This window comes from Lates calcarifer, linkage group LG19 (assembly GCF_001640805.2).
Source record: "Lates calcarifer isolate ASB-BC8 linkage group LG19, TLL_Latcal_v3, whole genome shotgun sequence".
In the NCBI taxonomy this organism is placed as follows: domain Eukaryota; kingdom Metazoa; phylum Chordata; class Actinopteri; family Centropomidae; genus Lates; species Lates calcarifer.
In genome coordinates this window covers 9,956,131-9,981,259 of record NC_066851.1, presented here as the reverse complement: position 1 = coordinate 9,981,259, position 25,129 = coordinate 9,956,131, and the positions used below count along the sequence as shown (strand labels likewise).

The 25,129-nt window shown below is 41.6% G+C and overlaps 1 protein-coding gene across 3 annotated transcripts in view; it reads right to left on the bottom strand.

Moving 5' to 3' along the window:
• Nucleotides 1–260: 260 nt before the first annotated feature.
• Nucleotides 261–25,129, bottom strand: part of LOC108892522 (ryanodine receptor 3) — a 100,925-nt gene continuing 76,056 nt past the window's right edge. Inside the window, exons 63-103 of one of the 3 annotated variants that reach the window (XM_051077956.1) lie at nt 24,393–24,631; nt 23,817–23,898; nt 23,587–23,717; nt 23,007–23,330; nt 22,433–22,673; nt 22,222–22,309; nt 22,031–22,123; nt 20,390–20,560; nt 20,146–20,205; nt 19,916–20,050; nt 19,539–19,651; nt 18,221–18,320; nt 15,726–15,835; nt 15,370–15,421; nt 15,228–15,284; nt 15,033–15,132; nt 14,858–14,937; nt 14,702–14,778; nt 14,383–14,456; nt 13,220–13,237; nt 12,484–12,564; nt 12,283–12,371; nt 12,064–12,192; nt 11,825–11,929; nt 10,557–10,638; nt 9,029–10,341; nt 8,832–8,890; nt 8,280–8,454; nt 8,083–8,169; nt 7,795–7,989; nt 7,411–7,541; nt 7,275–7,317; nt 7,015–7,142; nt 6,846–6,906; nt 6,541–6,687; nt 5,204–5,338; nt 4,939–5,095; nt 4,613–4,677; nt 3,232–3,332; nt 2,451–2,502; nt 261–1,340 (exon numbers count right to left, since the gene is read on the bottom strand). In XM_051077956.1, coding sequence (XP_050933913.1) covers nt 1,245–1,340; nt 2,451–2,502; nt 3,232–3,332; nt 4,613–4,677; nt 4,939–5,095; nt 5,204–5,338; nt 6,541–6,687; nt 6,846–6,906; nt 7,015–7,142; nt 7,275–7,317; nt 7,411–7,541; nt 7,795–7,989; nt 8,083–8,169; nt 8,280–8,454; nt 8,832–8,890; nt 9,029–10,341; nt 10,557–10,638; nt 11,825–11,929; nt 12,064–12,192; nt 12,283–12,371; nt 12,484–12,564; nt 13,220–13,237; nt 14,383–14,456; nt 14,702–14,778; nt 14,858–14,937; nt 15,033–15,132; nt 15,228–15,284; nt 15,370–15,421; nt 15,726–15,835; nt 18,221–18,320; nt 19,539–19,651; nt 19,916–20,050; nt 20,146–20,205; nt 20,390–20,560; nt 22,031–22,123; nt 22,222–22,309; nt 22,433–22,673; nt 23,007–23,330; nt 23,587–23,717; nt 23,817–23,898; nt 24,393–24,631 — 5,776 coding nt within the window. In that variant the 3' untranslated portion in view covers nt 261–1,244. Of the gene's footprint in view, nt 1,341–2,450; nt 2,503–3,231; nt 3,333–4,612; nt 4,678–4,938; nt 5,096–5,203; nt 5,339–6,540; nt 6,688–6,845; nt 6,907–7,014; nt 7,143–7,274; nt 7,318–7,410; nt 7,542–7,794; nt 7,990–8,082; nt 8,170–8,279; nt 8,455–8,831; nt 8,891–9,028; nt 10,342–10,556; nt 10,639–11,824; nt 11,930–12,063; nt 12,193–12,282; nt 12,372–12,483; nt 12,565–13,219; nt 13,238–14,382; nt 14,457–14,701; nt 14,779–14,857; nt 14,938–15,032; nt 15,133–15,227; nt 15,285–15,369; nt 15,422–15,725; nt 15,836–17,006; nt 17,104–18,220; nt 18,321–19,538; nt 19,652–19,915; nt 20,051–20,145; nt 20,206–20,389; nt 20,561–22,030; nt 22,124–22,221; nt 22,310–22,432; nt 22,674–23,006; nt 23,331–23,586; nt 23,718–23,816; nt 23,899–24,392; nt 24,632–25,129 lie in introns of all 3 variants that reach the window. The other 2 variants (XM_051077957.1, XM_051077958.1) reach the window with 2 other exon arrangements.

Below are 25,129 nucleotides of genomic sequence, written 5' to 3'. Positions count from 1 at the left end.
TAACTAAAGCCAAAAGCTGTTTGCACACAGGAGGTATCTTATTTTGAAGAGGTCTGGATTAGCTGCAGCGACAGATGTTGCATCTTGCTGATTTTGGAACTGAAATGACTGACTGTGTCAGAGCTTTTAGACTTGGATTAACTTATCATGTCATGATTCCAATAGGTGAACAGGTTGAGGAGCAAGTAAAAATGTATTTTTTTGTAAGTGTATCTAGAATATCAAGTACAGGTTTGCAGATTCAAGGAACAGCATTAATATTAACATTTCTTGCATTGATTTCTTTATTTTTTCCATCAAAAGAAATGCACAGATCAGCAAAGCTACTACATACAAATGGCCATACAATAGCAATTTAATTTTTGTTCTTTGAAGGTGTTCATTAAATTCTGATGTGTCATTTATACACTTCGTACCTTGAACGTTTGCAGTTTTTCTGCATTCAGCAAAAAATAAATCAAACCAATGCTGTTCTTCCATGTTCAAATGAAAAATCTCAGCCACAAACTACATATCTGGACAACTACTCCAGGAAAATTACTGTACTTACATACAATAAAGAAAAAACAAAAGTTTTGCATAGCTTCATTGTAATGTAGATACAGTACAGTAAGGCACTTCATGAAAATATTTAGGCATTTTTTTATCCTACATAATAAACCTTTTTGCCACTTCATTCTAAAACTTTATCTCAATATGCAAGATTACAACATCTGAAAAAAAACCCAAACTTTTCCATATCACATTTTTGCACACTACATAAATCTACTGTACTCCTCTGCTTTTCTTTTGGCATTAAGTCTCAAGTTCAACATTCTGAAAATATTGAAGTTGGGTTCTTGTGCATAATGTGACCGACACATTGTCCCATAACCCCACACAACCCAGTGTTTCTCAAAAAAGACAAAAAAAAATTGTGCAATGATTTGGGGTTATGTGGAGTAAAAGGCAACACGCTGTCAAAAAACGAGTCCCAAAACTAAGAAAATCAAAATGTCTGGGCAAGTTACAGGTCATTTCCTCACAGACTGGTACTGTACCAACGGTGACAAAGGTACATCTGACATGGGTAGGAGACGTTTCTCTTATTTTAGATAAAAAGTATTTTTGCCTTGTCTCTCCTCAGGCCAGTCCAAAGCATTGGCGAGATGACTGTGTGGTGTTGTAGTACAGCAGCTGCATGTAAGACTGCTTATTCCAGGAGCCCATTTAATATGGATAGAGGTAACAAGACTTCATCTGCTCTATCCAAGCTGATCTTCGTACTGTTTGCGAAAGCAATCTCCAGCTGGGAAGAAATCCCACAGTCGCTCCTGGTACATCTTCCACACATATGACTCCTGGACACACACACATCCAAGTGTTACTCCAAAAAAAAAAAAAGTTATTAAACTTTTGGACATAAACTCATGCATACAAAACAGCTGATCTTTTTATTTCCAATTCACAATTTGAAAGTGTAATTTCCAAATGGCAAGAGTCAGGACTTTAATTAGAATTTACATAATTAACTCTGTCTTAACAAGCTGCAGGATGTAAAAGTTTAAGCTGGAGGAAAAACTGTATATGATAATATAATGACTGTCATGATCACCAAGTTTATGTCACATTTTACTCAGCTTTGGTTAATTAATAGTAAGTTGGTGAAACAACAAAAAAAAGGTGGTTGGTCATAAATGGTTTTGGGGAGGAAGAAACCCCACTATTCTGATGTTCAAAAAATGTGCACTGTGTCTTTTTGCTCCTTATATGAGACCAGCAATGAGGCAAGTCTTTTTATACACTGACTTCAGACGTGTAGCTAGCAGGTAGCACAGCAACAACAGGCTGGTGAGTAAAACTAGCTAAACTTAACTAAACTTAACACCTGATAGTATCATTATAAGCTGTGAGTTGAGACTTCAGGATTCAGGGTTTTGAAGCAGCTCGTCCTGTCAGTATGTCAAGCTAATGTTAAGCTACAGCAGAAAAGCTGTCAATATCAGATGTCATCAGCGTGTTATCAAAACTACGCTAAATGCGATTCACCAACAGTTTGACATTACTACCATAACTGTGCAATTGTTAAAATTAAACATAATGGCACTTTTGAATGTCGTGAATATATTTGAATATAATAGTAATGTCAAGGTTACCGGTAATGTGATATCTGGATAAATGTGAGACAAGTTGGTCATTTTTATAGAACTCAGGGAGGACTGAAAGAGCAAGCTACTGCATTATTTCATCTGACTCTATTTGATACAGTCATATCCTATATAACACTATGCAGACCACAAATACAGGCCTGTAGTTTGACTAAAAGGAAAGCAATTTAAATTCAACCACAAAATTAGACAGTGTAATTGGATATTGAGATGCACACACCCCTACAATATCTCCAACACTGACAGGATAATTACTGTTTCATTATTTTTGAGAAAGGTCAATGGTGTAGCATCATACTGTACCTGGCCAGTGTGCTCTGTCTCATCCTTGTTGATAAGGTACATCAGGAAAAACCTTTAGGAAAAAAAAAAAACCCAACCCAGTGAGACAAAACAAAAATGTCACAGCAACATTCTCCTGCCTAAACATCTTATCACAGTTAAAACACAGAACAGAGTGAGAGCTTTTCTGAGGCACAATTGATTTCTACAACTCTGTATTCAGGAAATGTCACATTCTGTGTTACTAGGAGGCTTCACAGTTTCTGACGCAAGCGTCTAAACAAAGTAACACCATCTCCATCATAGAATCACCTGTTGTTTCCCAAATCAAGTGTAAATGGCAGCGGGCCGCTGTATCTCTGTGGGCATCGCAGCACGCCAAATCATGATGAATACTGAATGAGAGCATGCTATCACCAAACCTATTTTCCAATAAAGTTCATGGCATTAAATAGTAATGAAGCAACATAATGAGGTCACTCTCATATCCTCTGGCCAGCTGACTGAGCGCAAATGGACTGAGACGGTCTATTGTCACAGGCATTATAGGGAAATACTGGATCAGCAGAGAGTGCAGGGGAAACACAGAGACAGATGGAAAGAGTACCTGAAGGGATGTAGTGTTCTGGATCATTGTGGCTATTAGTGACTTTGGTCCTAATGCTGTTGTAATGCGATGAAGCCATCAATCACATGGTTAAATTACAGAAAAGGGGCAACACACGTGTGGGGAAGATGACAATACTGATTAATATGTTTGCAGTTAAAGGTTATGTAATATGATTTTAAGCGAGATACTTACAGGTAGTTGGCCAAATTGTGCTCTTGTAAGGTGTGAGTCTCGAAGCCATGAGGTGTTGTGTCGAAGTAATCATTACCGATCCCGCAAATGAAACATTTGGTCTGAGGGCAGAAAATGAAAAGATGATTATAGCACATACTGTATTTTGTTTTTCTCCCTGTGCTTCAGTATGAGAGATACAATAATCAACAGAAGATTTTCCATGATTTTTAAAGGGCCTATTATCTTATCTGCCACTGAATGGCGTTTCTTGCCAGAGGTGGGTAGTGGTGATGGTCACTTGCCAAAAGCTTCAGCCATTGTTTTGTTTACAATACAAGAGGTTAGAATATTTCCTCTGAGCAGGGCTACTTCTTCAGCGCATTCTGGATGCTGCTATCATGTCACGAGAAAGGCCGACTGGGCCAGGACTTGCAGGTTAGCATGCTAACTTCAGTAGAAGAAAAGAAGTGATAGGACCAGAAGCAAAACATTGGCATTGCTTTCCACTGCTGGAGACAGCTCTTGGCCAGTCAAGGAATTAAGTTTAATGTTGAACTTGCAATGTTTCTTCTAGACTGGTAAATAAACAGGTATTATGCTAACATTGGCTTTGTAGCAAATGAAAAACTAGCTTCATTAAAGGGGCATCCACTGATTTACACATAAAGGTTAGTTAGTGGTACTCAGGCTGTGAGCAGTTGTGTCATGTCTGCTGCACTTAGAAAGTCTGAGAAAATAACCCTTATGATGTCATCAGGGTTATCTGGGGCTAAGTAAGAACAGCACACTCGCCAAATCTCCAGTTTTTTCCCAGGAGCGGCATCATTTTCTCTGCCTTTCGCGTATTTATTTCACCACGTATTTCTCCAAAATTAGACTTCTTTCACTCATATTTTAGACTAAATATTTATTTTCCCCCGTCACTGCAATCTCTCAAGGACAAAAAAACAGTCCAAAAGTGGCCTTCATCTGGCCTGACTGACTGCTGCTTAAAAGGCTCTGAAGAGAGATTGAGAGCTCAAAAAACAAGAGTAGGCATGTTTTTCTCTAAAATAAGCCAGACAGAGTATGACAAAATATGCAAAATGAATTCCTTCCCTTGTTTTTGATATATATATTTTAGTCAAATTTGCGTATACAAATGAACTTCTCTAATATGATATGATGGCAGTTTTAGTTAATGTTTTCTTGGGCAAAATAACATAATTCTGTGTTGTATTTTTCAGTTGTACGCATTAAAAATCACTATAACACAGTAAGTCAGATCAATGAATCTATTATTTTCCTTCAGAGGACAAAACCCCCTCCCATCGTTGTTTTGCCCCTGCTTGCTCTTGCCCCCCCCCATTCAACGCTCCATAGGCTGGCAAGTATGGGTGAGAATTAAATCTACTCTCACCTCCATGTCTTCTTTGACCTGTTCCTGCTGGTCTCTCAGTTCTCCAAAGGCATCAATGATCAAACCTGCAACCACAAAGGAAGTGCTGTGAGCATATCATATAGAGTATATAGTGTACAATATCTGCGTAATCAATGCAACCACAATCTTACACCTCTCACTTCCTAAAGATACAGTATGGAGTGTAATATGGATATAATACTGTGATATGGAGTACTGCAAGGACATTCAATTCAATTAAATACAAATACAGTAAGTTTTAAAAATCAAGTGTCGTAAAGGGAGTTTTGTCGTGTGGAAGGTGTGTGTACGGTGCCTGAGCTCACCCTGGATGATGGCCAGGAGGATTACGATGACAAAGAAGAAGAAGGTGATGTCAAAAAGAATACGGTAGAGCTCATAAGGGTCACCAGCTGGGTCCTCGATCTCATCCCCGATGCCCCCTCCTGCTCTCACCCCGACGTACATGTGGAATAGGTAGCACTGTGCAAACACAGAGGGAGGGTCAGGACAAACGTGAGGTGGATCCACATTTCGAGGATGAATTTAAGCAACAGGCTGCTCCTTCGAAAATAAGTGACTCATATTTACCGTCATCATGTCATCACACTTCATGTCCGGCTCATCGTCATCCTCGCTCTTGTTGTAGAACTTCCTGAAGAAGTTGAAGGCCACCACAGTGTAGAGATAGACCACGACTGCCAGCAGGCCTACCGTCAACACCAACTATGCACAAAAACACAGGCATCAGTCAGTTTAGTCTCATTTAAATTTTATGTAAAAACACACAGGACACAGCAGGAGCAGAGCTGATGGCTCTCATTCATTTACTATATAAAAAGCAGCAAACCGCTCAGGAAGAACACACCAGGGATTGCTGGAGGCGAGAGAGGAGCAGGTTGTGAGAAGAAAAAAAATTGAAAATGATGGGTAAGTTCAATTATTTCTAGTAAATAAATTAACTGCAGCCTTTCATTTTACATCTGACATTAAGCTTCATTCAGAAACAGCCCCCACACTGGTTTACATGTGGCTCTTAACAACAGCAACATTGGAAGCAGCAGTAAATGGCATTTGGATTGACAGCTCGATTGATCTGCCCACATGCAGCTGGGAGGTGTGGGAGGCGAATCCTTGCAGCCGCGCCATTCGGGTGTTTTCCCACCCTTGGAGATTGAGATGACATTAAACTTTGAATTGTGCCTCTGGTCAGTTGACATGAGAATCCCTGCGACAACCGACAAGCCAGAAATGGGATTTAAATGAAGGCAATTTGAGCCATTTGAAGTCAAATGTCAAAGGATACTGTGTGAATCTAAAGTCCTGCTCAGTGTACTGTATGTATCCTCAGTTCCTTCACTTCCATCTCCTCCTTTTGCTTTGGTTCTTCCAATCATCTCATGACTGAGAGATGGCATATACAGTATTTATTAGACAACAATCAAGCGTCATTATCCATATAGCATGTTGCACAGAAGGTCACCCAAGCTAGCTGTGAGATACCAGCCAATCATGTAGAGAAAGTACACAATGGTTGGAGTTGGTGGATCATATCAGTATTATAAGTTGAGTAAGATTAGTCAGGTGACCAGACATACAAATCTAATAGGTGCGTGTTGTTCTGTATCTGGTGAATGTGTAAATAGGTTACAGTTTGCTAATATGTTGGCTATAACCACTTGTAAAGCCAAAAGTATTTATGAGTGGTTATAGCCAAACAACAAGCAAGGCTTGGTTGGCACAGGCTCGACACTAGTATTCCCCAAGATGCCATCAGTGGGGTAGGAACATGGAAACTGTGGTAAAACTGGCTTGTGGTTGCACATCAGAGAATAAAGAGGTGGTGCTTAAAGCCCAACCTCAACCACTAACTCTGCAGTGACCCCTGCTGCTTTGAAAAAGACCTGCATCCTCTGTCTCCTCCTCACCTGTTTGCCATTGTGTGTGACAGAGGAGAGGATGGTGCGAAGGGTCTTAAAGCCCATGGCGATGTCCAGCAGGTGGGCAGCGAAGAAGAAGTTGTTGTAGTGGCCCAGAATGGACATGGTGGTGTACCATACCAGATACAGGAAAGACTGGTAAAGAGACAAAAGAGGTTTTTCAGAATCCACCTGTCCAGTCATAATATCATCACTCAACTCCTGCAGCCAACCATCCATCAAATCATTCACTCAGGCATCCATAAAAACACAAAACAGAGCAATTAATCATCCTGACTCGTGTTCAAACTTACATTGTCTGTAAACACCACTCCCATTTTCCAGACGTGGTACTTTGTATCGATTGAGCTCAACCTGGCAACAGAGAAAAGCTGATATCAGAGGTTCATATTTTCTATCTGACCTCTATTTTTGCTTCAGGCACTTGTGGCCTGTCTGCGCTTTATCAGTTCAATCTCTCACCATGACACCAATGACGCCTCCTTGGCAACAGTTTCCTCTGTAGGGTTGAAATCCAGGGCACTCTTATCCAAGCCCAGCAGCTCTGCTATCCTCTCCGCTCCATACAGGTCTCCGTACTTTTTGATCACCTGCGAACGGCAGCAAAAAACAGAGACAGAGGAGAGGATGACACCTCGACTGACATTTAGTAAATATCACCAGATTTAATTTAATCTCTTGTGTGCGTAACTGATTACACAAAAATAACATAAGCCACTTACTTTGCGTTTGACAAATTTATCCCAGTAGTTGTTCGGGAATGAACTGATAAAAGCAACAAAAAACAGATCAGCATTAAACCCTTGTTTATACAAGATTATGACTCAGAGTTTAATAACTGTGCTGTAGCAGACTCACGGAGTATTGATGACCAGTCTGTCCCACTGTCCTTTGATGTCATCATCAGACGGCTGCTCGGTGATGTAGAGGCCGGCAAACTCCAGCTTCCTCGCTATCTCCTTCTCGCGTTTGAACACCACCAGAGGCACCTTTGACACAGAGAGAATTTGGCTGCATCACTGGTCCAGGAAAGGATATAACATTGCAATGTGCTGCATATCCAGCCTGTTTACTGCAGACACTGACAGAAAGTACAGGACTGTTGAAAAATACAACTTACACCAACCCTTTGGCTAAAATTATTACACCATTAATAAAAGCCATCCCATTCAAGAATATTAAATCTACAATGCAAATTAGTTAATTATTATGTCCGTTTATTGTCAGTGGGTGTTACTGTACCTTCAGGTAGTAGTATCCCACTACACACAGGAAAGATATGATAGTGTGTAGTATTGCCAGACAGCAAAGTGTTGGTGCCATGTAGCCTGTGCTCTCCTGCAGGACGAAGTACTCAAGCGCCCCTTCATCTTCCTCCTCCCCAGCTCTACCTCGACCATTCCAGGGGTCTTCATCATCTGAGTAATCACCAGTTACCTGAAAGACAGTGAGTCATTTTTAAGGTTCACTTGCCACAATCTCTAATCCTAATACTCTATATACAGTATTAAGGCTTAACTACAAGCTTACTTTGTAGAAGAGCAGAATGAAGTTGATGGCAAAGGCGACAAAAAGTGCCAGAAAGCGGAGGTTGTAGAAGTTTCTCGCAAGGTAGTTCTGTGAAAATAATATTTTAGATATAAGTTGCAGCTAATTTGCCCTCTCTTAACATGCTTAAGGTAATATATCAGATTTTTTTAAAGACAACTGTGAGGAGAATATCTGACCAGCATCTTAGTCTGGTAGATTTCCAAGCCAGCAAAGAAGCTGGCCATGAAGGCCTCTGGTGGTTCCTTCTTCTGGCCGAGCCTCTTCTTCGGGGCTTTCTTCTCCTCTGCTGAGTGCTCCGGAGGGGCTTCGTCTTTGGCCTTGTCGTGGTCCTTCTTCTCGCCGTCCTCTGAACTGCAACAACAAACTCAGTGACACACTGACAAATGCTACTGCGACGTCACAGATATACACACAAATATACAGTAGGCTACAGTGATCTATAAGAAGAATGAAACTACAGAAGAACTTGAGAGATACAATATACCTAGCGTCTACTCCTGGACCTTAGTTTACATCCAACTAGGGCTTAACTTACAGCAAATGCTGCTATATATCTGACATTGTTCATACTTAAAACTCCTTTGTGAAGCATTTCTGACATTGGCAAAAGCAAAGATACCTTGGCAGATAGAAGAACATATGCCGATACACTCTTTGCCATCAGAAAACTAATTACATCGATTGCAGTTCCACTGACTATGAACAATGAATTACTTAAGAACACCTACTCTCCTTTCTCTGAATCAGATTTGTAGTCTCCATTTGCAGCTCTCTTCTTTGCAGCCATCTGTAACAAATCCATTGTTAATTTGTCAATTACTTTAAAAGTTTGTAGCAGTATAAAAACAAATGTGCTTCAAGATACTAATGTTTAGTTCAGGCATGATTACTAGGGCTATCTGTTTGATTTAACATGATTAGTGACCTGTGCCTTCTTCTGCCTGACAGCACTGGCAATGGATGGAGCGTCCCCCACCACCACCTCAGACACATCCCCCAACCCTGGCTCAGCCCCGTGCTTTCCCTCCTTCTTAGGTTGGATGTTCAGCAACTCAGCCATCAGGTCTGCCTCTGCTGCGTCCCCCTGCGCCATCTGACCCATCTCTGCCAAAGCTGACGCTTCGCTCGCCTCCATCTTCTCCGTCTCCAACACATCTCCGTGGATGCCAAACTGAGTGGGGTCCGGCATGTTTCCCAAAATGTCCGTCACCTTCATGTTCTTAGCCCCTTCAACAAGGCCGCCACCAAACATAGTAGTCCACAAGATATGGAAGAAACCCCAAATTAGGCTGTAGACGAAGTGGAAGAGTCCCGTGATGATCATCCAGAAGAAAGAGAAGAAGCCTCGCACCATCTCCTTCACACTCATCTTCCTGAACTTCCTGTACTGTCGCCTCATGCTCTTGAGAGTTAGCATTTGGCGGAAGTGGCAGAGGCTTTTTCTCAAAGAGATACAGGCAATTGTGAAGGCGGAGGAAGACTCCAACATTATACTTTCCTCCTCTGCTTCCTCCTGGTTCTCCACCACACTCTGGTTGTCGTCTTCATCTTCCTCCGGCCGCTCCACCGGGTCTGGCTCTGAAATTTGGGAAGCCAGTTGCATCTCAAAGATGGTGTCCTCACAGAAGTTGACAAACAGTTCCATCTTCTCGCTCTCTCCACCTTCATTGACGACATCGAAGATGAACTGCCGCTTCGACTCCTTGACCTGGGGCTTTTCCCACTGGGTACGACTCGACTCACTGATCTCGAAGTAGACTCTCTCGATGCGCTTGGCTCCACCCATGATCTCAATGCGACCCAAATAGGGCTCAAAGTAGCTGAGAACGCTCTCAGCCAGGTCGAGGAACGTTGAGAGGCGAGCATCATGAGGCATATGCTCAGAGAGATTGGTTAGCAACACAGCTACGTTAAAGCCAATGTCCTTGGCAGGTTCGTGGAATCTCTCCACAAACTGCTCGTAGTTGAACATGTCATTCTCATCAGCCTCGGCGCAAGAGAGAAGAAACTCGATCTCAGACTGGGAGTACTGTTTCTGGTTCTCCATGGACTTCTGGAAATCCTTCTTTGAGATGATCCCTTTGCTCTCAGGGTCATACTCCTTGAAGCTGTCTGAAGTGGTTAAGTCCTTCAACTTGAGGAACATGTCAAAGAATTTTAGGATCATCTCCACGTTGCTAGAAGATTCCACTAAAGTGTCCACCATTTGTTTGCCGATGGTACCATTGACAACATTGCCTGTGAAGTGACAGAGAAAGTGTCAAGAGCAAAGTCTGTCAGTAAACACAAAATGTTCCATACAGATTAAGCAAAGCCACTGCTACTGTAAATATTTGATTACATCCCAAACAAACAAATCTGTTTGATGAAAGTCATAAAAAAGAGACAATATCCTTGTAACTAATGTTGCTGTCACAGCTCATGTGGTGTCAATGAGTCATCAAAAAGTCAACCTTCGAGAAGAGAGAGCATCATAACAATCATGTCCTTCTGTAGGTCCAGCAGCTCCTTCAATAATTCAATCTGGCTGGAGTCCTGTTAGAGGAGGACAGAAAAGGGAAACCTTGTGAATCACACTACACTATATCACACTGATTACCGATGGCCTCCCTGAAAAGGCACTTGTGTCCTAATATCCCAGAGTTGCATTTAGAGAGATCAAGGCTGCCTAAGATTGTGGGGACCCACAATGGCCCTGCTGGGGCCCAGAAGGCCCTTCTAGGAAACATTCATCCATCAGCACCAGGGTTAATGTTATTTTACTGTCTAGGAGCAGATGGCTAGGTCAGTCTGACTCATTTAGGGTCTCTGTGGAGCCTGGATTTAGCATGCCATAAATCTGAGATATACTTTGATGCACCCAATTCAAACTCTTCCACCTGTGCTCTCCTTCATCCTGGCGTCTACTGTCAGACCAAGATAAGGTTAGGTGGTTGGATTTCATCCCATTCCTGCCTTATTGAGCATAGAGGAAAAAATCATAGATGAAGTCATATATCATACAGCAGAGTGGAATTACATATGTGACTGTTCTGCAGTAGCCTGGGGTTATTCTTTAGACTAGAGAGACCTCTAGTGGCAATAGTTATTAAAGGTGCCTGTGGCTGACAAGGATGAATAGTGGTGGTGGATGGAAGTATCCTGATTTTTGCTTTAGTAAAAATAGCAATACTATCATATAAACGTATTCAATTAGAAGTAAAAGCTCCATATTTAACATCCTACTAAACTAAAAGTATACAAGTACTGCTGGGAAAATGTAAATCAGTTTCAAAGGTGTAAGTACTCATTATGCAGAGTGGCCTCTTTCAGAGTGTTAATCATTATTATACATGTTTTATGTGACTGGATTATTATACCTGATCCATCAATGTATAAGAAGGAATCTAAATCAAGTTCTTAAGATTCATACCATAAAACCCTTACTGCATATTTGAACCACTTGGCAACAGGTGGTACAAATTTTACTCAAACTTCAATCTGTAGTATTGCATCATATTATGTAGGATGATAACACGCTCTATGTGGAAAAACTTAATCTGCAAAGTAGTAGGTTAAAAAGTGCAATACCTCCCTTTGAAACACAGTGAAATAGCAAAAAGTGGATAAAATTTAAATGCTGAGCTAAAGTACAACTACTTGAGAAAATGTACTTCAATACTTTCCACCACTGACAAATACATAGCAAAACCATCATTTTAATGTAGTGAAAACTATATACCTGGGATAACTTCATCTGCATGTTGGCAAAAACATGCAGGAAGCCCACCACAGCATCCCACAGCCTGCTGTGAGCCAGACTCTGCTGGTTCCCGATGCACGGACCCTGAAGCAAACAGCACGGAGAGTATCACAGGGTCAGAAATATCCCATTTACGCTTTCAGGTTCAGATTATTCATTTACTGTAATTAAGATTTTAATTAGTTCTTGTTGTGTTGCACTGCATTGTGATTTTATACCTGTATATACTCAGTTAAAGAGTTGAAGACCTGCTTGGCCACTGCTAGGGCTTTGGAGAAGTTCCTTTGACCGGCCTCATCAATGACATCCTTACCAGAGTAGTACCAGTAGAAATCGCTGATAGATTCCTAATAGGGGCAATAGGGCAATAAATGCATTTGGCATGTTACAGAAGACAAATGAATACACAGTAAGTGTATAAATCATTAATATCATACCTGGAGTCTTAGCAGGTAGTCTACAGTACTAATAATGATGTTGACTGTAGTTGTGTTCCCTGTCTGAGTCCTCAGGAAGTTCTGAAAATCTAAAACAATGATTGGTTAAAGAGGAGTACATTCACACCTGTGCTGTTTATAGACATGCAGCTCATGGGAACTTCTCTCACATTTTGCTGTATAGAAAAAGGGTCCACCTACCATTGTTGTGGCCCTCACAGAGAAGCTGCAGAAACCTAAAGAGATCCTTAGTGAACTCATCGTTCTGCAATACCTTGGAACCTGAGGACAGGAAATGAGATTAACTGTCCCTTTTGGTGATAAGAAGGTCAGAGACCCATCATTTTAACGTCAGTACAGGCATCAGAGCTTGCATTGCTTTCACTTCCTCATAAAGCTGCTGTCTACTTGTCAGACGACATCAAATTATGTGCACTATATTGAGAGTTCAGAGCACACAAACAAGGCGTAGTGCATCATTTCACAAATGAAATAAGGTTTATAACGGGAATAAAACTGAGCTTTGTCGTTTAACACCAGCAAAGCTTTGTTGTTCCTTACAATCAAAGCTTTGGGAGATTTATTTCTTAATACTCGCTGGTTAGTATCATTAAAATTAAGAAACATAAAAGGTCCCACACAAATGACAAGCACTGACTTCTTATAAAAGAAGAAGTGGAGAGATTTGAGTCAGTTTGAGGCACCTGACCGTGGACTGAACAATCTATCCAGATGTCATAAGAGCATGCATGCGTTCCTTCAGTCCAGGGTAAAGAAAGAGGTGGTTGTTTTGCATTCAGGGCAAGGGAGGGGGAGGAGGAAGGAGGAAGGAGGGAGGAGAAGGAAGGGAGGTAAAGAAGGAGGGAAGGAGCTGAACGGAGAGCAATCAAGATGTCGGCATTGCATAGAATGAGTAGAATCTAAACCATGTATTTACCCCGCTCACTCACGTTGACTGCGACCGATGAGATAAAAAACATGATCAGAGGAAAACAAACAAACAAACAAACAAAACAAAAGCAGACATAAGCAAAGGAGAAGACATTGAGATTCAATCAGAAGAAGTAGGAACAGGAGAGAATGATAACGCTATAGATATATCTTTACATACTCACACTGATTTGCAACATTGACATGCGGTTACAATTAAACAAAGTCGTACAGTAAAGTCTGCTCACTAGGCAGGTGTTTAGACTACAGGTTAGACAGTACCAGACTAACAGTTACCATCACTTATGCCTGAGCTTATGAGGTGAAAATGAGCTGGAATATGCATGAGAAAAATATATTTATGTACTGTATGCAACCCATCAGATTAAATAGAAACCTCTGATTAAAAGTGGACTCTTATGTGGATGTGATTGTGAGCATTTTAAGACAGGCAGACAAGGCCCAGACAGGACTTACGACATACAGTAGCACAGGTTTACCTGCATGACGATGACGCACGACATGACACACACACGAGACACAGACGCGACATGGAGATGGGCTTGTATGTCAACAAATTAAAGAGCAGATGTTTCGTCAAGATAATGCTGCGCCATTTGTCTTGAGGCCAATTACAAGCCTGATTAGAGAACAGTTAACGCCATGAACCTGAATGAGACACATCACGGCACAACAAGAGGAGTTCTGCGTGTTTGCTCGGAGACATCAAGTAATTAAGGTGAGGCACAGAAAGCAAGAGCTGCCTCTGTGCTTTGGCCCACGTACCGTAACACTGAGTGGTTGCTGAGGGAAAAGATCAGTTTGCTGCACTAATAAAGCTACAAATCAGTTTAAAAAGATACTCAGCTGATTAGCATGAAGCGACAGCACAGAGTGTAGTACATATATTGCTGAACTTTAAGTATTGACGTTCTTTTTCTACAATGATACGAAGCATACTGTAAAATGAAACTAATGCGCAGATATTGACTTTTAAGTTTTTTATTCAGCCCCACATTAAGGTCACTTATACACTTTGTATTGCTCTTTGTATCAGCATGATTAAATGTCTCCCGGTAGAGGACAAATCAATCACTCATACTGTATTGTTGGTGAATAAACAAAGAGGACAGACTCACAGTGTTTACCGCGTTTATTATCCTCACTTACTTGATCCTTCTTCAGTAACCATCCCCAGACCTTCAGCTTTGTTCTGCCTTTCAAAAGCATTCAAGTCCAGGACACTGACGGAGATGGAAGACAAAGACTGAACTATGATATTTTGCATCTCTATATTCTGTATTACAGCTATTTGTATTTATAAGAGGTGCAATTTAGCACTGCACTTCCACCAATTTAGGGAACTCACAAGAGAAAATATAATGTTAAGAACATGTGGATGATATTTTGACCTTTGATATTTTTGTAAATTGCAATTGAGAAATGAAACAAAAAGTAAAGTGTAAGAATTGGTTACTGGCTTCATTACCTGCAGGACATCATTAGTCCAGATAGACTTTTGAAAAAGCCAACATCTCTTTTTTCTTTCAGATAGTCCAGCATTTTCTGCATTAAAATAAAGAACAATTAATAAAAGGATTGATGCTGTTAACTGTGCAATGTCTGCATGAACAAGGCTGCGTACCTGCTGCACCAGTGTGTTTCCTCCATTCAGTATGGAGATACCCAGTTTGAGGGTGAAAGTCACCATAGCGCCCAGTCGACCTGACGATCACAAATCAGACAGACCGCAGTCAGACCAAAGAAGGCAGCAGAAGGAAGGCAGATGGTTGAGTGTGTGTGTATGTGTGCTTTCCTGCCTTTGCTGGCACTGATCATCTGGAGCACCATCTCCGCAGCTCCTCTGTCATGAAGTCTGGCTTGCTGATACAGCATCTTTTGCTTCTCCATTTCCTTTTCCTGTAGGGAAATGATAACACAGTGAGCGCCGCTTCAGACTATGATTCAAAAACAAAGTGAAAAGCAGAACAACATTCCAGAGAAATCAATAGCACCTCAAACGTCTTCTCTTTTCCCTCCTCGTCTTCCTCTTCTTCACCTTCGGCACAACTCTGAAAGAGAAAACACAAGGTCAAACCTGCAAAGTTTTGCTGAACAGCATATATCTCAGTAAAAGCAATTAAGAGAATGAAATACCTTGGCCATCATATCTGCATATGCAATGTACAGGGGATCCTCTTCCAAAGAACTAACAAAAAAGGAAGATAAATATCCAGTGGTTAAACATTATATAGCTCACAATCACATCTCATCTTTAAATAATAAGCAAGTTGCAGTGATTATATTTATAGCCACTGCATTGTAGGTACAGTAAGCAGAGATACAAAAACCACTTGTGTTTCTCACCTAGCATAAAATATATGGCAGTGATTTAGGTTAATGCAGCTCTTTATTAGCTAAGATGCAAGCCAAAACTATTATGTAGCACAGATGGAGTAAAGCAATGCCGGTGCCAGGTGGCCAGGTGTGTGTGACAGTGAGTGTGTATCTACCTGCACTCGGTCAGAGCGTTGTGGCTGAAGTGCAGAATGAGCTGGTGAAGCGGGTCTGGTTGTTTTCTGATCTCCTCCTCTTCCTCCTCCTCCACTTTGAGCTGCGTTTTCTGGACAAAGCAACACAATACCGGAGCTTAGGTATGCACTCTCAGTATCAGTGATACTCTATGAGCTGCTAAAATGAGAAATCTGTGCTGTGACACTTTGTACAAACAGTACATAAAGTGATATTTAACTGTTACCCAACTATACACTCCTTACCTTAAGAAAATCAGGCAGTGTCAGAAAAACAGACAGTGATTGGATACACTGACAGCATGCAGACAATAAACCACAAGCACAAGCATGGACACAGTCACAGGCACATGCACTCACATACATGCAGAAGGTCACTCTCTAGGTTTACTCTCTCATAGATTTCCTGTCATTTCATCCCGGAGCAGAGACGGCTCATGATATCAGACACATCAGAACTACTTTTCTCTGGGGTGGGGGGCGGGGTCGCTGCAAATGTGTGCGTTTGGCTGGATCATAAAGTTCTTCATCTGTTACACCATTAACTTCTTTTGCGGTGCCCCGTGGCTTTAATTTCAAGTAATGTGAAAAGAGATATAACTATTAAAAGAGCTAAAGGGAGATTAGATTTTCAAAAAGTTGTATTAATTCAAATTTTATCCTCATTTCATTATTGCGAAAGAAAAAAAAATGCACCCATTGGCGCAGCAGGGTTTGTCGAGTTCCAATGTGCTTCATGATAGCCTCTTACTTTCTATCAAATAACTGAATTTGCAGAATTTATTAAACTCTATTTCATAAAGTCTGTGAGCGTTATTAATCAATCTATGTAAATCATAGATTCTCATGGGCTGCAAAGTAAAATAAAGTTGTATAGAAAGCAGCTGTACTTCGTGCTTTCACTACAACAAATTCAATGCATGAATGTGACGGAAAATTTAGGAAAGGCAGCACAACTTTCATAAATTTCATTAGTAAGTCAAAGCATCGTGATTGGATGCTCTCTTACCTCTATTGGGATGGGACAGACTAACGAACACTTCACAAGAGCTGGCTCTGACATCAGTGGTGATGTCATGCTTGCCAAAAATGGGCGTCAGACCGACTGCGTGAAAAACACTGCATGGATGACTGGGTACGACTCAGTGGTAGACGGTGGGGTTGGCACTTTCAACAATGACACAAGTAAAGGAGAGTGGTAGGGGCGACGCTCGGCTCCCCGGCTGACAAGACGGGCACTGGGGGTGACACGTAAGTACTTACTGCAAGATCCTGCACTAGCTTCTCCTCAAAAGAGTACTCCTCTGTTTCTATCCATATTCTCTGATAGGCCAGGAGGAAGAGGTTAATAGAGCGATGCCTAAGGAAGGGTGAGAGGAGATTCGCTGGGGTTAGATAGCAAAAGATGGCAGAAGTCCCTTTAGAAGAGGTTAATACTGGTTAGTTTAGGGTGCTGGCACATTCAACTGGTCACCTTAGAGGAAACAATCAGTTTGATTATAAATACACATCTGTGACAAATACACTGATCAGCCGCAGCATTGAAGTGAATAATGTTGATCAGCGTGTTTCAATGCAATGTTCTGCTGGGAAACCTTGGGTGCTGGCATTCACCTGGATACTGCTTTGACATGTACAACCCACCTACACATTGTTGCAGACTAACAATGTTTATGCAGATCATACATGTCAGGTACCATCCAGATGAATGTGAGGACCCCAGGCTTCCCAGAAGAACATTGCATTTTAACAAGATGTTAATGTTATTCACTTCACCTGTCAATGGTTTAAAAGATAAAGTAGCCATGTGTCTGCACGGCAACAACAGTTAAAGGAGTAGTTTGATTTTTTTTAGTGAATATGCTTATTTAAGTTCTTGCTGAGAGTGACAAGATTAATACCACTTTCATGAGTGTATGCTAAATGTGGAGCTAGAGCCAAGGCAGTTAGCTTAGCTTAGCTTAGCTTAGCTTAGCGTAAAGATTGGAAACAGCTCACTGTACAGACATAACTCCAGAAAGTCACTGATCAAGAAATAGTTCTGCACATAACCCCCTGCAAAACCAAAACATATTGTTTTTACACTTTGGATTTGTACAGTTAACTTGTGAGCTGGATTTTCTTTGGTTTTACTTTGAGACAGAGCCAGGCTAACATGTTTCCCCCTGTTTCCAGTCTTGGTCCTAAGCTAATCACCTCCTGGCTGTAGATTCATATTTAGCGTAAAGACACAAGGGTGATAGCGAACTTCTCACACAACTCTGGGCAAGAAAGCAAAATGGCAAACTTTAAAGCAGTTGTTTTAGATTCAGCTTGATGCATTACTACGGCAGATATGGACCAGTGGAAATACCACAGGAAATATCTGAATGGGAGTTAAATTTTGCAGCATAAACCGTGCCTGGAGGAAAGCAAGCTGTAGTTAAGAGAGGTGTGCGAGGTCAAACAGCAGCAACACTGGATCAGCACTACGTTACCGTCAGCATGGAGAGCAGACTGTCATAGTCTGTGTTCTCATGCATTATCTCCAGCCAAATATGTCGGTAGGCATTCAGGAAGTAATTATTATTTTTGTGCCTGAGGGGAGGAGGTACAATAGAGTGTGACACTGAGGAGAGAACAAAGGCTGAATAGAGAGAAAACAGAGAAAACATGACATCTGAATGCATGAAAGTCAGGAAGAGTCATCCAGAAGCTTCACATCCATCCCTCAAACACTAATCTACTATTCCAAATAAAAACAATCAATTGTGCCTGCATTGTAAATACTGTCTAATAACTATTAGCTATGCTGTGTCATATTTCACTGTCAGCAACTCTGAATAAATGAGTCATGCTGTTAGGCAGGCGGGCGGCACCGACTGAGCACATACTGAAGATGACCACCTCCGGGTCGGGCCTCATAATTGTTTTCCTCCCTACTGTAGCTCTCTGCCTGACTTCTAGTGATTGAGTTACAGAGCAGCAGGGCATGAAATTGCTAGTGTCCCTTTTTTCCTCCCCTACTCCTTGATAACAGCTGCGGGCCAGACATTTGTCCTACACGCGGAGGGAGGGAGGCTTGTGCATTAATGCAGGGTCAAAAACCAAGGAGGAGAGAAATGAGAGTTGTGAGTCAGACACAAAAAGAAGAAGGTGTAGTAGTATTTGGCCCGCAAACACATAGGTGATGCTACAGCACTTTGCTACACAGTGTCACATCTGGTAGAAGCACCACAGGGAGCTCTTTGCTAAGGCTGGGCGATAAAACAAAAACAATAATTATCGACATATAATTTTCCTCGATAGAAATACAACAAATCTGTGATATCAGTGATTTCCATGTTTAGATAGCATGAAAAGATAGAAAACTTGAATCATGTACTGCCAATCATGTCTCAGGAATAGAGGTATGCATTGCATACGTTAGGTTTTGGAGAAGTTATGTTTTATCTTATCATTTTAAATGTTTTGTATGTTCAACCTGAGGTTTGTGAAATATTCTGTGGTTGGTGTTGGTAATGTTCTGACCATACAGAATAGTATTAAAAAACCACAGTTAACCATCTGGTTTCTTCAACTTTCACTCAAGAGCAAAAATTTGCCTTTAAACTTTAAAGAAATTATTTGTTGGTTATCGATAACTTTTTATTGTAATAACATTTTTGGCCATATCACCTAGCCCTACTCTCTGGTACTGTCAGATATGGAGAATCATCCTGGATTCATGATTATAAGACTGTTTAACATCATCTGAGACCTTAAAAAGAATAGGAAACATGTACACACTGTAGCTGTAACAGTATAAAGTAATACCTTGGTAGGTTATAAAGTGGAGCCATGCGAAAACAGGCGACAACCGCTCTCTTCCTCTGCTTGGACAGCAACTTCTGCCAAACACATTTTTTGGATCTCAGTGGCTGCTCCACCTAATGAGAATAGAAGAAGTCAGTGTTAAGATGATCAATCAATGCACTGGGTGTTACTGTCTATCAGGCAAGAAAAATCACTGCTGAGAACTGAGAACATTTTCATCAGCCACACATTAGTTTTTCCTCGGCACTAGTGCTGTGTATTTCGGTGACTCATCCTGAACCTGACTGTGCCTGTATGTACGTTCACACTGCGCTCTGCATGATGCTTTATTTGCAGCTAATAATGTGTTTAAGAATCTATAAATGTTTAAGCCCGACCTGCTCCAGGTTGAAAACAGCAGCAGAGATCCTCTGGATACGGTCCACCACTCTGTCAGGGTCTGGAGGCCCTTCGCTCCTCATCACTATGTCCTTGTACAGGTTGAGCTGCCACCTCACTGCTGGGTCCTCTGACTGGGTGTGTGTTAGAGGGAAGGATGTCAAACACAAGCTTACTATCTGCAGAAGCTTAAAAACAGTTACCAAAATACTGATATCAACTTAATCACCTTTTCTCGAAGATGCAGATTCTGTCGAATGTGATCTTTGACCTCATCATCTGTGTCTTTCTGTTGAACAACAGGAGGCAAAACAAAAAAAAATGCCATAACCAGTAAATAGGACACAAATGTAAAGCTTTCTTATTTTGAAATGCAGCTGGTTACATTTCTAATAAGTGTTGTTGTTTGAGTGTCATAAGATCCATCAAGTCAAATGTGTGGCAAATGCAAGGTCACATAAAAGCTGTCTCACCAGGAGGTAGCGAGTCTTGGCTAGAGATATGAGCTCCTGATCCCCTGGGGTGCACATGTTGAGGCCGATTGGCAGCATCTTCTTCAAAGCAGCCACGATCAGCGAGGTCTGGATAGAGTAGAACTCGCCACGCCTTTTCTTGTGTTTCCTCTCCTGGTCTTGTCCTCCAGACTGGAGAAAAAAACATCATGATATTAACCTCAGACAACTCACAATGTTGAGTAAGAAAAGCTACAAAGCTTTAATAAGCTGGTGTTTTGAGGTAATACATACTATTTTCCCCTTTTTTGCTGAGATTAATGTTGCACAAAAGCATGTCCTGTCAACATTTAAACTGATATGTTAAGAGTATTTTATTTCACAGTGGGAGTGCTCATACTGTATTTGAACAAAAGCCAGAGGCGACTGAGGTATTTATTTTTCAGCCCAGGCTAAATCTGTGAAACTGAAGCATTAAGAAGTCTCACACCTCAGCTGAAAAGCAGAACTAGCAGGCGGCCTCTGTTGGAACAGCAAGATGTTACCACTGAGGGAAAAAATCCACTTTTGAGCCAAATTGAAGTGGCTGGCTCAGGAAAACACTAATTTCCATATTGATATATATGTCAACACTGACACACACATACACACACACACACAGCCTTATCACACATCAACTACAACATAATATAAATAGCTTGAGGTAACTATTGGCCAAACACACCACGGTACCACAGTTTATCAACTGCACACACACACACACACCAGTGGCATGTGATCACATGATTTGCTACAGAAGGGCTGTGCTTCATTACTCCAGATGAGATGTGTTCCGCCCATGAGGCAATGAGGAATGACCAAAGTTACCATGCCACACATGGTAATGAATAGAGGCCACAAATCATCAGTTGATATAATATATAATATTATATAATATATATAATATATACACTATGGACTACTATATAGCACAGCGGCACAAGCTATTGGCTTTTCTGCTTGGCGACCGGAGCGTGTAAGCCAATAAGCTGGCAGGTAAACAGCTCATGCACTGCATCACTCTACCTTTTCCTTAAAGGACTGTTTGAGACAGAGAGATAGAGAGTGAGACAGAAAGAAAGAGGCAGATAGAAGAAAAGGACGAGAGGGCAATTAATGTGAGGCTCACAGTCCTCACATGAACGTGCACTGCAATGAAAACCATTTTGTTTGCCTTTAAAACAGTTAAACCAGGCAGACAAGAAAATAAGTTCTAACCCCTGTAATGCTGACAAAGGCTGAGGGTATGGAGGAGTATTTGTAATAAGCATGCATACATTCACAAAGGCACACACACAGCCATAAGTCCAAATCAATTTTATTATAGTCATGCTATTTGACAAGAGGTTAGTACTGTATCTGTGTGCATATACGCAGTTCACCTGAGATGGGCATTTTACATGTTAATATACTGTATTAGCACATGTACACAAAAATGCATGTGTTAACATGGCAGAGAAAATGTTAACATGTAACATGTATCTCTTTATTTCTGGATATTAATATCATTAAATATGACTGCAGGGGTGATAATCTGCTGCCTGATGCAGCTCTGTAAAGCTCCATGATAAGGAAATAAAGGAAGGACAGTGGTGAGATGTGAAGTGAAGATAAAAACCCTACCTTAGCCATCTTGGTTTTACTATCTCCAGTCAAGAAGGAAAGGTTGTTAATCTCATTCTGGACCACAAAGTTCTGCTCCTCTCTTTTAAAATTCTGCAGAAAAACAAATGCCAAAGAAAGACACTGTAACTGTGCTGTATCACTGTTTTTTCGTAGTCCAAAATATATGAATTGGAGATGAAAGAACTTACGTGTGACTTGCACCAGAGGATAAAAATCTCAGCGACCATCCTGAAGAGCTCATTGGAGTCAGCATCAGGTTCTTTCAGCCACCTGGACCTGCAGTGGCAGAGAGAGATTAATACATCCATAGCACTTTTTCTGCAAACATTACTGTCTGCTCCGTCTTTCCCTAAATGCCCCTTTAGGAGAATTCCATCGTCTGCTACTCAGGGAGCTAACCTGTTGTTGTCCACGTAGCGGATAAGCATGGGGTAAAAGGCGTACAAGTCCCTGCAGAGCACGGCAAACTCATCCAGGATGAGCAACTCGGCCTCCTGGGTGTCTCCCTTGCTGTCTGCCTTCAGCAGCTCCTCCTCTGCCACCACCTTCACCGTTTTCTTCTTTAGCTTCTCCAGTGTAGGCAGGAAGTGGCTCTTCAGCAGGTCTGCGCGAGCCTTGCTAATGATGGGTTGCACGTACACTGTACAGTGAAAGAAAGTTGTTTAAAATGTGTAGGTATATCAGACAGTTTGTCAATATTTTAGTCATATTTTCCCCTTCAGCAGTGCCCAATTTTCAGCTTGGTGTACCACATTAGTAATTCAGTGTAAGCTTTTTTTTGTTTAGCCTAAAGTTTTTAACTCAGGATTGTTGCTCGTTTGCTGCTGTATCCTGTAGCATTCAGTGTTTTGGAATATATAAACGAAAATAGGCATAACATAAGCAGTGATAGCCTTTATCGCTATACAAAGACAGTGGTGTAGCTACAGGAAATGATCCATTATCACAAGATGTTATAGCAACCCATGCCCACCTGCAATCCTCTTCATCCACGAGGCCTCGTCGATGCCCAGGTTGTTGTTGAGGATCTTGAGGATGTTGCCCAGAATGAGGCTGAGGTGCTCCGAGGTGACAGTGGTGCAGCAGACGCTGCCCCCGCTGGCTGGCTGGTTCTCGGGCCCCCTCTCCCACCAGTAGGACAGGTAGTTACACAGCATGGGAAGCACCACCTCGATGACATGAGGCATCTCTGTGTACCGCGCTCCAGACTCAGCCATGTCATTGATGTCCTTCATCAGGCCGTCCAGCCGTGGCATCCCAGGACACATCTCCTCAACTGAGTCTGGTATGCCTAGGACTTAAAAAAAAAAAAAAACACCACAGAGGATTGATTTGATATCACAACAATGTTTATGTCGTCAAAATTAGATTTTCTTATCACATATTTTATGATTTTATGACGGGGATGAATCTTTCAACGACTGAATTATAACGAGGCACAGTAAGTGCACTGAGAGAAGTGCTCATTCTCCATAGTAATTGCTGTTTAATTTGCCATCTTAGACCACTTCTTATTATGAACTCTTATTTTAGAATAATTACATATGACTCACTGGCTCGTTCTCGGGCACTCTTGGTATTAAAAACCGAGCAGGGGTTGTACGTGTTGAGCAGCGGCTCCAGGAAGGCTACGGGCATGGCCCCGGCCAGGGTGGCCAGACACTGACCGAGAGCTGGCAGCTGTCTGAGGGACACAGAGAAGGTGAGAGCTGGTGAATGCTGCACTGAATATCAGTGGGCTTATTCACTGATAATGAACACGTCAATACTGAAGCTAGGATACCTTTCTACATAGATGTTTTTTCCAGTGCCCAGTGCATAGAGGCTGGTCAGGATTCGATAGCAGGACACTTGGACATCATCCACTGGGGAAAAAAACAAAAAAAACAAATAGAAAAACAACCTAAGTTTTGTCTTGTACCACCATAACAACCACCAGATACCCGTTTATTTTATGTTATATTATGTTAAGTTTTAAAGTAATTAAAATGCTTAAAAATTACTAATTACAAGTGCTAGCATGGTCATTAATTGAGCAAATATGTGCTTTAGTTACCACATATTTTCTTTTCACATAGCACTGTAAAATACAGTACAGACTAGTTAATAAAGAGGCTGAATGGATATTCACTCTCTAAAGCACTGTGGAGGTGCTTCATTATCATGCTAATTTTTATTTATAAGGGTATCCTGTGATGTACATTAGTGTAAATAAGTGTGTGACATACTGACACGATGTTCCATAACGTCAGGGTGTCAAAGGCATATAATCACTGTATTAATACTGACACTTGGCTCTACTTTTTTATCAGCCTCTCAAACAACATGTCTGATCGTTCCTTTCTCCGTCAGGACTCACGCAGCAGGTCGACCCCAAAGTGGTGCTGGGTGATGTGCTCGAACAGAGCGGTCAGGATGGGGAGCAGGGCCACGGTGGTGTAGTTGATGTTCTGCGACACCCCCTTCATCTGTGAGCGCGAATGAGTGAACTTCCCCAGCTTCAGGTTCTCGAAGGTCTTCTCTAGGTCCTCTGCGGCGTTCTCGAAGAACGTCCGCAGCCCCACCCGCACCATCTCCGAGCCCGACTTCATCACCGTCCTGTTGGAGGGAAGGGAAGGGAGAGTGTGATGAACGACTGGAGCCAAATGAGGAGATATGCAAGGGCAGGGCTATAATAAACCACTGGATACCCTTTGGTATGCAAAGGACAAGACTGTTTACCAACAGTGGGGCACGCTCACATACGCAATTACTTCACTCTCACTCTGTGAGGGTTTTAGTCATGAAATATGAGACATGAGTATCAACCTGACCGCCCTTACACTGAAACATAAATGATTTATTAAATGAATTAGCTGCATATTTAAATCCAAGGTGAGTGTGCCAACATTGGAGCATAGAAATACTGTATGACACGTTGAAACAGCACAATGCATTAATATGATTAGTCTGTCCATTTTCAGCATTTCACAGTTCATAACATTGCTGAGTAAATTATCCATTGTTAAGCCTTGATGTGTCCCAGTAGGAAGGAGAAATGAAAGACAGAGTCTGTGGGCATCAGCTGTAGCTCTTCAGCACAAACACGACACAATA